A 13,537-nucleotide genomic window follows, 5' to 3' on the forward strand; every position below is an offset into this window, starting at 1 on the left:
GCTTTTCATTCCTTGGTGTGTGTCTCTGTACAAGGAGTCGTGTTGCTCCACCGGTTAAGACTCTGTTGACTTGGTGGGACCTCAACATAGTATTCCTGTATTGCAGAAATAACCATTTGAACCCATCCAGGGTATTCCCTTGGTCCTTGTGACATGAAAGGTTGTTTTTCTGGTTGACATTACTTTGTTTTGCAGGGTTTCAGAACTGGCTCCACCGCAACAAGGTGGTTTTTATGGCTTCAGCCATCCTTTTTACGTAAGGTTGTCTCTTCGTTCCATCTTAACCAAGAAATTGTGTTGCCTTCTTTCTGTCCTAAGCCTCACACGTCAGGGGTACAAGTATTCCTTGGATGTGGTTCATGCAGTCAAGATTTACCTGAAGGCAGCTGCTGCAATCAGTATGCTTCTTTTTTGTACTCCTGAACAAAGGGCCACGCAGCTTCCAAATCTGCCATTTCTTGATCGGTCATCTTATCTCTCAGAGCTATAATCTAAAGGGCAATGTTTTTTATGTTCCCGGTGATGGTTCATTCTACCAGGCTTGTTGGTGCTTCCTGGGATATTTAACATCAGGCTTTGGTAGCTTAGGTTTGCAAGGCTGCTAACTGGTCATCAGTTCAAAGTTTTACCAAGTGGACGTTCGGACCTGTGCAGATGCGACCTTTGTCGGAGGGTCTTGTAGGCAGCGGTGTGAGGCTATAACCTAGTTGAGTTATTTAGCTTGTTGCCCTCCCCTCGTATTCAGTGCTCTGGGACATCCCTGTCGTAATGGATGTGAAAATACCCAGTGTTCTTGGATGTCTGATAAAGAAATTTGGATTTTTGGTTGACCTGTTAAATCCTTTTCCTTGAGTATATCCCCAAACACAGGGATACCACCCGTCTTGCGTTGTTCTATCATGGCTTGCTTCAAAATCAGACTATGCATGGCGGTTAGAGATTATACATGAACAAGAATTCCTGTGTGTGTTGTTTTTTTTTTTTTTTATTTTACATGTAAGCCACAATTCCCATTTTTGATTTTACTGAAGGTGATTATACACAGTTGTGTGAATTCCATTTACTGTTTTCCTTTAGGTGTACATAGAAGACTCTTTAGGAGAGAGGATATGGGTGGACAGCCCTCACTGCAAGACTTTTGTGGAGAACATCCAGACTGCATTCTGCACTAAAATGCCCCCCAAAAGCATGGCAGTGCTTGGAGAGCCTGGCCGAGTTGCAGGAGACCTCAGTGCTGGTATTGCCGCTTATAACTATACTGTTAACATAAATTATAGCCTCACTTTTTGAAGTTGAAATTCTTTTTGTGATTGTAAAGTCTCATTTTTTTTTTCTTAAAAAAAAAACAAAACAAACATGTTATACTTACCTCCTCTGTGCAGTTGGTTTTGCACAGAGCAGCCTGGACCCTCCTCTTCCTGGGTCCCTTGTTCCTGCTCCTGGCCCCTCCCTCCTATCGAGTACCCCCACAGCAAGCAGCTTGCTATGGAGGCACCCGAGCTAAGCTGCAGCTCTCTGTGTCCATTCAGAGACGGAGCTGGACATTTGGCTGCCCCCCCCCCCCGCCTGTTTGGCTCTCTGAATTTGATTGACAGCCGCGGGAGCCAATGGCGCCATGGCTGTATCCCAGCCAATCAGAAGGTAGAGTCCCAGGACGGCCGAGCAACTCATGGACAGAGAGAGGGCACAGGTAAGTATTAGGGGTGCTGGGGAGGGGGGGGGGGGGGCGCTACACACAGAATGCTTTTTATCTTAATTCATAGAATGCATGAAGATAAAAAACCTTCCTGACTTTAAAACTCATTTTAAGGCTAGAACCTCACCTGTGCTATCTTTTACAGTGCATTAATGTACACTGTGTTCAAGATGATCTCCAGATTTCACTTAACTTTAAATAGTTTGTTTGGACCCAGCTGGTCCAAACTTACTATTTACTTCACTAATAGTTGCAGTGACTGGGAGCACTGTATAAACTGTATAACTTCAACCACACAAAAATTGAATTAAAGCAAAGCTTCCTCTGGCTGAGGTGGAGTTTGCGGTCATCAGTCCTGCCTCTCTGCCTCAGCCAATCAGAGAAATCTTTTTATTCATTTGTGAAATACAAAGCTTCCACTGAATGGCTGAGCAGCGGTCAGCCCAAATTCATTTTGTTCTGGGAGGGGGGCTGGAAGGTCTCATACCTGTGCCAGAATACAGTGCTGTGTACTGTATGTAGCTGAGGCCACATACAGTTTATACAACACTCCCATCCACAGCAACTGAAGTTAATAGTTTGTTTGGACCAAGCTTGTTCATACAAACTATTTTAAAGTGTTTGTTACCCCAACATTTCATATTGCTGATATTTGCCTGCATTACCATGTACTTCTATGAAAAGGTCTCCAGGTGACTTTGCATTGCTTCGTTTGTGTGAAATCCCTGGTGTTCCTGGCCACACCTAACAGGAGAGCACACAGTGGTCAGTTCTCTAGCTATGCTTGGCTCAGCCTGATCTCCTCCAATGATCAGACCCAGACACACCCCACCTGCACAGCTTTTCACTGTGAAGCTCAGCGTGCTGCCGTTTCTCCTCCCCCAGCTCCTATGCAGCTGAAAACCTAGGGAATGTGATCACCTAATAGAAACAAGTGTACTAAATAGTATGTGCTGGTTATAAGTTGTGCAACAACCGTTTCTGTACATTGAATGGCAATGCATTGCATTTGATCACATGCCTTGCTGCAGTGTAAGCCTGAATGGTCCCTGTATTTCTCTTTTATTGTTGATCATTCAATTTATAATTCAACAACTGAAATAAAAATCTTTCTTGTATTGTTACACCAGGCAATAGTCCTCACCCATCCTTGACAGAGGAGGAGGATAGTCAAAGCGAGCTGCTTATCGCTGAGGAAAAGCTAAGCCCTGAGGAGGAAGGACAGCTAATGCCACGGTATTTTTTCTCTTCCTTTGCAATTTTATTCTCAGGATATATTAACATTCCATGGGTGTTTATTAGGCTACTTTGTGCTTTTGGTGGTTTCAGACTGTTCCTTTAAAAACCATATGTTCTATCCAGTACATTTCTTATTACTTAGTTTACTACTTCAGTGCCAACCAAATCAACTAATACATTTGTTTCTTTTTAAAGGGTTAGTTCCCCTTTCCAAGAAAAAACTGCATTTGCAGGTAAGGGGTGTTTGTAGATAAAAACAAACTGTGCAGCTCTGACTAAAGTTGGATAATGCACTTGCTATAGGTTTAGGCCATTTGCATATCTTTTGAAGCCTGACTGGAATACTCAGATTCAAACCTCCCTTCATGCTCTTTCTTCCCCCTGATGCAGTAGATTTCAGTTCAGCTTTTAAAAGCTCACTCCTTTGATGCTGAATGTGAGCAGTAACCCCTAGGCCTCACCTAACAACGCCTTGGGAGTATTCCAGTCAGGCTTCAGCAGGTATGTGAATGGCCTACATCTATAGCAGAGGCATTTTTCAACTTTAGTCAGATCTGCACAGTTTTTTTTTTCTACAGGTACCCCTTTTCTGCAAAGGCAGTTTATTTGGAAAAGGTGAACCAAGGTCCACTGTTCAACTCTGTGTTCTGGTAATTCACCAGGTTGTATGTGTGCTGTGGGTAAATGCTGCTTATTAGACATATATAGACAGTTAAGGGAAACTGCATATGCCCCAGCATGTGTTGGATATCCACACTAACATGCATTATGTACTTGCGGTCGGCAGGCAGTTATCAACAGAAATGGTAAGAGAAAACGCCCAAAATATGAACACATTGACCTAATGTCAACTGAATGTCAACCGAATGTCAACTGACACTAAGCAGCACAGCCTAAAAAAAAATCTGGCTCCCTCTGCCCCTTACCTTTGCAGAAAAAAATGCTCTCCAACACTGTTCCCTAGATCTCTGTAGCCATCGGAGAACAAATAAATTAGTTAAAGTGTAATCCAGTCAAAAAAGGGCAAAAATCAAGGCACCCCATTGGCTGTATTTCTTGTTGACTCAAAGGGAAGATCTCCATACTGTCTGTATTGTCTGCACTATTCCTCCTGCTAAATAAAGAGTAAAAAAAAAACCTAATAGACTGGTTTGCAAGCATTGTGCATGTAAACCTGAATTACCTGGTTTCTCTCCTGTTAGTATTTTGCTATCAGCAGTTAATGGTTACATGCGTGTGTGATCTGGGACTATGTTCAGGCATCCCATAGAAGGAGTCATGTTTTGAAATCTGTGAAGGTGCCCATTTTGTTGTTACTGGCCCTAAAGCCGCTCCTCTTGAAGCGCTGTATGTTCCCATCTTCTTTGCTGCTTCCCAGTCTATTATGACATTCCCTAGAATGTAAATGACAAATCCAGCACAGGAGTGGGATCCACTGACAGCGCCTCAACTGGTATGTACACCTGCATTCAGTGGAAGTAAACCGAGTCACCTTTTATAAAAAAAAAAACTTGTAAGACAATAGCATAATGTACCAGTATGCATTGCATACTAGCACATTATTAAATACTTTCCTTAGAAAGAAGCCCTCCAGCGGTGTGCTGTCACTGCTGAAAGGGATGACATTTTCCCCCAGTCTGTCTTCCGTGTTCGCAGGCTTCGGCGCCTCCGGCGGCACGCACTCGCCCCCTATTGGCTCCCAGGCTAGTGACGTACCGGTAGGTCACTTTGCCTGGGAGGGGCTGACCGCCACCGTATATAGTCGGGCGGTGGTCGGCAAGTGGTTAAAAACCCACAAATGCTTTGTTATCCGTATTCTTTTATACCAGCTTTTGAGATTTACAAATGTAGCCAATTTAGAAATTGGATGAAAATGTTAGCTCTGTAAATCACTTTTTGAAAGATAAGTAATGCATTTTTATACAGGTACAGTAGATACATCAGACCAAACTGAGGGACAAATGAGGAGGAAAAAGGGACAGAGGGACTTTGTTCCAAATCAGGGACAGTTAGGTCGTTAACATTATCCCCATAGAGTAGTGGGTAATAATGTCCGACAGGATTGGGGATGCCACTCAGTGCACTTCTTGCGCCATGTATGAGTTTCTTGATGAACCAATCGAGGACGAATACTGCTGTGCAAGATGTGAGCAACTTGTTGCTCTGGAAGCCCACATTGTGGATCTAGAGAACACAGTGTCAAGACTGCGTCGCATCTACAACCTGGAAAGGAGCTTGGACATTACCCATCAGGCGCTGGCAGGGGCCAGCATAGAGGAGGGAGGAGTAGAGGAGACGCAAGCAGCAGAGGTACGCAGCTGGGTGACTGTTAGGAATGTTAGTGGGAGGAGTGTCAGGGAGGCCAGTCCTGAGTTGGTACACCCTAACATATTTGCCGAGTTGCAGGTTGAGCGGGATATCAGCTCAGGGGTGGCAGTGCTGGAGCAGGTGCCCTCCCCCAGCTGCCAGGGGAGGGACGGCTCCAGGAAGAAGGGGGTCCATAACTCAGGAAAGGTTAGAAAGGTTGTGGTAGTTGGGGACTCAATTATCAAGAGGACAGAGAGGGCAATCTGTAAAAAAGATCTCGTTAACCGAACAGTTTATTGTTTACCGGGCGCCCGCGTTCGGCATATCGTAGATCTGGCAGACAGATTGTTGTGCGGGGCTGGGGATGACCCAGGGGTCATGGTGCATGTGGGCACTAATGACAAAGTAGAAGGTAGGTGGAGGATCCTAAAGAACGATTTCAGGGACTTAGGTAATAGATTGAGGAAAAGGACCTCCAAGGTGGTTTTCTCTGAAATACTGCCTGTACCTCGAGCCACACAGGAGAGGCAGAAGGAGATTAGGGAACTTAACAAGTGGCTGAGGAATTGGTGTAGGAAGGAGGGGTTTGGGTTCCTGGAGAACTGGGCTGACTTCTCAGTCGGCTACCGGCTCTTTAGTAAGGATGGGCTGCACCTTAATGGGGGCGGTACAACTCTTTTGGGGAGAAAGATGGCCACCAAGTTGGAGGAGCTTTTAAACTAGGAGACGGGGGGGAGGGCTCAGAAGTAGAGTCAGTTAGGAGGGAACAAAGGACTGAAGACGGTTGTAGGGTCAGCAGCGACAGTAGGTCCACAACGTCAATCGGTAGGTCTGTGCGGGAGAACCGCAGACCAAACAGGAATAAACATAACCACCAATCACGTTTAACTTCCGTAAAACTAAGAGGGGTATATGCTAATGCCAGGAGCCTAGCTAATAAAATGGATGAGTTGGAAATGTTAGTACATGAGGAGGACATAGACCTAGTGGGAATAACGGAGACTTGGTTCGACCCCTCACATGACTGGCTGGCAAATATCCAAGGGTATTCAGTGTACCGGAAGGACAGGGTAGGAAAAAGAGGGGGAGGGGTATGTCTGTACGTCAAGAATAATGTAAAGGTGATTGAGAGGAGTGACATTACGGAAGGGATGAGTATGGAGTTAGAATCCGTATGGGTAGAACTCCATAGGGAAGGAGAAAAGGAAAAAGTAATTGTGGGGGTTTGCCAAAGGCCACCTAAACAAGGGGAGGAGGTAGAGCAGGAATTTTTAGCACTTTTGGGTAAAGTGGCAAAGCTAGGATCAGTCATCATATTGGGGGACTTCAATTATCCCGACATTGACTGGGAAGAGGGGACTACACACTCACATAAGGGCCGTCTATTCACGGAAACCTTACAGGATTATTACATGTCACAGTTGGTGGATTCTCCTACTAGAGAAAACGCAATCCTGGATCTATTGATCACTAATGACCCAGACCTAATCTCGGAGGTAGGGGTCCAGGACAACCTGGGCTCTAGCGATCACAGGATGATCACATATAGCGTAAATAACAATATAGCAAGGCAAGTGGGTAACATAAGAACCCTTAACTTCAGAAGGGCAGACTTTCCAAAATTGTACTCGTTGATGGAAAGGGTAAACTGGGACCGAACCCTGGGATCCCTGACCACAGAGGAAAAATGGGAATGCTTTAGGAACATATTAAGCAAAGGCATCTTGCAGTGCATTCCTATGGGAAATAAATTTAGAAGAGACAAAGTTAAACCTGGCTGGCTAAACCGTAGCGTTAAAAAACTTATTAGGGGAAAAAAATTGGCCTTCAGGAAATATAAATCAGAAGTCACAGTATTGGCTTTCGACCAATACAAGGAGGCAAATAGGAAGTGTAAACACGAAATCAAGATGGCTAAAATAGACTTTGAGAGACAAATAGCGGAGGATAGTAAAAAAAACCCAAAGAAATTCTTTAAGTATATCAACAGCAAAAAAACTAGGGCAGAGCATATTGCACACATAATTAACGATGATGGGAGGATGGTTACAGAGGACACTGAAAAAGCAACCGTGCTGAATGCTTTTTTCTCGTCAGTCTTTACACAGGAAACGGAGAGGTTCACTTACCATGACTGTATGGTTAGTAGTAATACACAGGACTTGCCACTATGGCTAACAGAGGGTGAAATCAGGGAAAGGCTGGATAAACTTAACACAAACAAATCACCAGGCCCGGATGGCGTACATCCGAGAGTACTCAAGGAACTCAGTAAGGTTATATCCAGACCACTGTTCCTGATCTTTGCGGACAGTATTAGGACAGGAGATGTACCAGGGGAGTGGAGGAAAGCAAACGTGATTCCGATATTCAAAAAGGGTCAGAGGCATATACCGGGAAATTATAGGCCTGTCAGTCTGACATCAGTAGTATGTAAACTTCTGGAGGGGATGATAAGGGACTATATCGTAGAGTTTGCTAAGGACAACAGCATCATCAGTAGTAACCAGCACGGGTTTACAAATGGGCGTTCTTGTCAAACCAATCTCTTAACATTCTACGAGGAGGTGAGCTGTGAGCTAGATAAGGGCAGACCAGTGGATGTGGTGTACCTAGATTTTGCTAAGGCGTTTGATACAGTTCCCCATAAGCGCTTAATTTATAAAATAAGGTCTGCAGGTATCGACAGCAGGGTTTGCTCTTGGATACGGAACTGGCTAAAAGGGCGTGTCCAAACGGTGGTAATAAACATCGCATACTCAGACTGGTCTGAGGTAGTAAGCAGGGTCCCCCAAGGCTCAGTCCTAGGACCAACCTTGTTCAATTTATTCATAAACAGCATTGAGGTTGGGATCAGTAGTTCGATATCAGTTTTTGCAGATGACACAAAATTAGGCAGGGCAATAACAGCACAGCATGAAGCAGATATCCTACAGAATGACCTGGACAAAATAACGGAGTGGGCAACGACTTGGCAAATGAGGTTTAACGTGGAGAAGTGTAAGGTTTTGCACTTGGGGACTAGAAACTTAAAAGCACAATACACGTTAGGAGGGGAACCCCTGGGAGAATCAAAAATGGAGAAGGATCTGGGAGTCTTGGTTGATGATAGACTAGGCAACAGCATGCAATGTCAAACGGCAGCTGCCAAGGCTAGCAGAATATTAGCATGCATAAAGAAAGGGATGTATTCCAGAGATAAGACTATAATCCTTCCACTTTATAAAACTCTGGTCCGACCGCATCTGGAGTATTCTGTCCAGTTCTGGTCACCAGTCCTCAGAAGGGATGTGTTGGAGCTGGAGAGGGTCCAGAGAAGGGCAACTAAACTAATTAGGGGATTGGAGGACCTTGATTATGAGGAGCGTCTGCAATCGCTTGATTTATTCTCCCTGGAGAAGAGATGCCTGAGGGGGGACATGATAGCAATTTTTAAATATCTCAATGGGGATCTAGGCTTAGAAAAAAAGCTGTTCAGTCGAAGGGATTGCATGAGGACTCGGGGGCATACAATGCGATTAGAGGAGAAGCGTTTTAACCTCAGGCAACGTGGGGGGTTCTTTACTGTTAGGGCTACAAGATTGTGGAATTCTCTACCACAAGAGGTGGTTTCTGCAGGTAGTATGGTGGCTTTCAAAAGACTATTGGACGTACATCTCAAGGATCAGAACATTCAGGGGTATGCGAGATGATTACAGCCACACACACCTACACAGGTTGAACTGGATGGACTATTGTCTTTATTCAACCTCAACTACTATGTAACTGTCACCTACTATGTTGGTGTGATCAGTGAGCCACTGATATAATTACAATTTTTTTTAGAAATAACATTATTTAATATAGAATAAATATTACAATTTATCTCCTCGATGTAAAACTTGTGATTTTGGGTGGAACTTAAGATAATTGATGTTCAGGGTTTAGCAGGGCAGAGCACAGAGGGTCAGCAAGGCACATTAAATTAATGTGTTTTCTTTACAGGGAGAACAGCGCAGGAAAGCTGCTGTGGGTCCTGTTCTGGCACACTATTCCCTGCTGGCCCTCCTCTCACATCCATCCCATGTGATGTCACATACAGGTACCTGGGATGGACAGGAGGAGCGAAAGGGCTGAAAGGAAACTGCCGAGACAATGGTCGCTTCCCTGTGCTGCTCTGCATGCCGGAAAAATTATAGTGATAAGTGTTGGCTGAGTGGGAATGCAAACTACCTGTCAGCTGGCTGTGGTTGATGGATAGATAGATCACTGTGGAACCCCAGGTGACTTTTCGCAGAACCCTGGTTGAGAAACATTGCTCTAGCAAAGTTCTAGTGTTCTGATGGAAAGCCCTCTTTACTCTTTGTGATAGTTGTGTCATGAAAACAGGAATATTTTAGAGCAGGGTGAGAGCTACCTCTTGATTGAATTCCTCAAGTACTTCTTCTATTCAGAAAAGAGGCAGGTGACTCCTATAGTTTTAGAGTTGCTGTTCAATAGTCACAGGTGACAAATGCCATGAGAAATCACAAAGCCAAAATAGATGTCTAGAATATGCAGTGTTTATATAATGGCCTTTGCTTGCCTGTGCTAGATATGAAGAATTGACTGACGGTGTGGAAGAGTATGTCCTAGATATGCTGAGAGATCAACTTAATCGAAGACAGCCCATGGATAATGTTTCCAGGAATCTACTGCGCTTGCTTACTGCCACTTGTGGTTACAAGGAGGTGCGACTTATGGCAGTGCAGAGGTTGGAGATGTGGCTGCAGAACCCAAAGGTAGGATCACGTTGCGATGCATACTATTATCCCAGTATGTTTTCCACACTGCTGCTTTCAAGTACACTTTTGTTTGCTTATGTGGCATATCTGGTATATGACAAAAACTGACTTGTTTATATTTGTATCTGTGTAGTCTTATGTTGAAGTGTCTTGCTGTTTATTTTTAAGCTTTGCTCAAATTTCCTTTTTTTTTTTTTTTTTCTTTTTCTTTTTTTTTTCTTCCCTTTTTTTTTTTCCTTAGCTGACTCGTCCAGCTCAGGATCTGCTTATGTCAGTCTGTATGAACTGCAACACTCACGGGTCTGAAGACATGGAAGTCATTTCTAATTTAATTAAAATTCGACTCAAGCCCAAAGTTCTTCTTAACCATTATATGCTAGCTGTGAGGTAAGCTGCATCCCGAGTGCAATGTTACACTTGGCATTAACCGCAATATCTATACTTCATGGATTGTAAACCACTGCTCTTAATGTTCAGCTTGTTGGGGTCCTCTTCCAACAGCAAAAGAATGAGAACTGGTTATACACTGAAAGAAAAATATACATAACGCTACTTACCCTGCATGGATCAAAATGTCACATTTGCATGTACAGTATAATCAGGATTTGTACAGTACAAAAGGAAAATTGGTGACATACACACTTGTTACAGAAGCGTCATGACATAATGAGAATACAAGTAGGCATTGCCTACTTGTAATAATCCATAATGTGAAACTGCAGAGTTGTGTGTTTTCTCAGTATCTTTTACATATGGTATACTGTATTTCCCTTTCACTATTACAATCTTGTCTATGGATAAATCTGTTTTCAGGGAACTCTCACTGTGTAATTTTATAAGAAGGAATATGGTATCTCAGATGAAATTTCCATAATTGTATCTATCCTTGTAATATAGTACCTGGAAATATAGGAGAGGAAAGGAGCATAGGGAATATGAAAATAAAGTGAAAGAAGGTAGAAGTGTAAAACGACTAAAGGAGTAAAGAAAAATGTAAGGAAGGGTATGCAGTAGTGCCACTCCCAGATTACTACAGACTCCTTGAGAATGCTCTTCAATCCTACCAAAAAACTGCATCAAGGTAATTATAATGCGGAAGAAAACTCTGCAGAGGACCTAAAGTAGTCCCATTAAAATCATGCAATGGTGTATGAAGTCCGACAAATTAGGACAAAGCATATTAAAAAAAAAAAAAAAAAACATAGCAATGCTTATATCTCAAATGATTCCTGCATAAGTTACTCTAGAGACTTCAAGAAAGCCAGTCCACATATCTCAGAGGTAAGGCACAGTGTAATACAATATTAAGATCAAAAGAAAAAGGGGGGAGAAGGAGGAAGGAGAGGCAGGAGGGGGAAGGAATAGCAAACGCAGCACAACATCATCATAGGATATCAAATCGTGAGATGTTTAGCTTCCACCCAGGTGGACCGGCTTTTGTAAATTCTTTGGGGGGCAGTTACAGCCCATATAAGTCAGCTTATACAAAGGTAGAGTGGCATCAACCATAGCTTGTCATGCAGAGACTGAGGGGCGGATAAAGATGATTTCCAATTAGACAACATGGTTTTCCTAGCGTTGTATATGTAGCAGAAAGTAAGTTATCAGTTGCCTCTAACAACAGGATTAAAGGATCAAGTGTAAAAGGGACCCCACTGATTCCACCAATATCAGCAACCACTGCTTTCCTAAAGTCTTGAATTAAATGAAGGACCAGACCATATGATAAAATTTCCCACCTCCCTTTGGCATTTTGGACACAGGTTCATCTGTCGTATGATAAATAACTGACAATCTCTGCAGCGCGTAATATACTCTGGAGAAATTTTAGTTGAATAAAACGGTCTCTGGTGAAGATCATGAGAGGAATATACTGCTGGAGTCTCTCACTCCAGTCCTCATCAGTCAGATTGGGTATGACCTGTTGCCAGGCCTGAAATGTTCACCTAGCACTAGTATCTCCCGCATAGGTAGGACGGAGATAGTCGATAATGGTCTGTCGATTATGCTGGCTGTAAGAAGTCGCTCCACAGAATGGGAAGCCAAGGTCATGGGATCAGTAAACTGCACATTCACAGCATGCCGAAGCTGCAAAATTCTGAAGTACATCCAGGAAGGTAGTTTAAATTGACCCTTCAATTCTACAAAAGAGAGAAGTTGGCCCTTAGGCATTATATGTCGCACAGTCCTGATGCCACATCTAGCCAAAATCTGTTGGTCAGGTATGTTGTAGCAGCGGGTTACCCCATAGGGTGGTATGAGGGGAAATGGTCTGTGACTCACTTAGAGATGTCCTGATTTGTCTCCACACCGCTATTGTGGTCTTCATAGGCGTGGTTTCTTGGGAGTTAGACCTTTTCCCCTGTTCACCAGATTACTAAGCTCTGATTATGACCCAAGGAGTGCTGCCTCTGGGATCACTGCAGGGTTGGAATGATCTTGGGCAAACCACCATCTCACAGATACAAGGACCGCTACCCAGTAGTATTTCCTAAATTTAGGTAGCGCCAGGTCTCCCTCAGACAATGGAAGTTGCACCGTAGACCTAGCAAACCTAGGGACAGACCCCGTCCACACAAATGAGGCGATGGCTTGATCAAGTTTAGCAAAAAAAGGTATTTGGGATAAGGACAGGAGTGTCTTTAAAAACATACAATAATTTAGAAAGAAAAGACATTTTTTTTTTTTTTTAAGACATTTTAATTAAATTTACCCTCCCTACCAGAGTGAGTGGCAGGGTAGTGGTTATTCTCTAGATAAATCAACAAATCCTTCTGTATGTAGGTACCAAGATATTAAATTGAGTAACCCACTGAATGGGAGCAAGCAGGGTAGTAGGAGGTTTCCGTAAGCATCAAGGGAACAGGACTGGTTTGTCCCAATTCCTTTTAATACCAGAAAATGAACCAAAAAGATAAAATACATCTAAAGCAGCTGCTAACGACTGGTGGGCATCTTTAGGATAGAGAATGGTGTCATCAGCGTACATATAGACACTTTTTCCACTGTGGGAGGGGCACTGATATGCCCACTTCCTCCCAAGGAGGCACGAAGCATCATCACCAGTGGCTCAATGGCCAGGTCAAAGAGAGCCAAGGAGAGGGGGTATACCTGCCTAGTACCTGCGTGGAGTGGGAAAGATGCAGAAAGAACTCTGTTCGTATAGTCCCTAGCTGTTTGGGCCATTTGCGAACACCATCCACAAATAGTCCCAAAGGGGCACTCTTTATGTCTGGAGGAAAAGGCCTTTTCACAGTAAGAGCTGTGAAAATGCAGAATCAACTCCCTCAGAAATTATTTCTCTATCGTCCATCGACAGACGCAGCCTCATCTTCATGAGCTGAGTGGGTTATGCTGCCACCTGCAGGAGTAGTCTAGGCAGTACGTTGGTACAAAGCTTTTAAAATATACACGCCCACAGGGCTGTCTCTCCAGGCATAACCCCCACTGCCACAGCCCTAAACATCAGTTCGTTTCTGTCTAGAGAAGGAGTAGACCTAGGTTTCCTGCTGGGACTCCGGTCTCAGTTTTT

General features: G+C 43.7%; 1 protein-coding gene across 1 annotated transcript in view; it reads left to right on the forward strand.

Moving 5' to 3' along the window:
• The window catches only part of INTS1 (integrator complex subunit 1), a 385,650-nt gene that overhangs the window by 39,837 nt on the left and 332,276 nt on the right, over positions 1-13,537 (forward strand). Inside the window, exons 6-9 of the mRNA XM_082260644.1 lie at positions 1,078-1,237; positions 2,827-2,932; positions 9,816-10,002; positions 10,247-10,392. Of these exons, the coding sequence (XP_082116770.1) occupies positions 1,078-1,237; positions 2,827-2,932; positions 9,816-10,002; positions 10,247-10,392 (599 nt within the window). The remainder of the gene's footprint in view (positions 1-1,077; positions 1,238-2,826; positions 2,933-9,815; positions 10,003-10,246; positions 10,393-13,537) is intronic.

The sequence above is a fragment of the Pelophylax lessonae genome (assembly GCF_965119305.1).
Source record: "Pelophylax lessonae genome assembly, chromosome: 6".
Taxonomy (NCBI): Eukaryota; Metazoa; Chordata; class Amphibia; order Anura; family Ranidae; genus Pelophylax; species Pelophylax lessonae.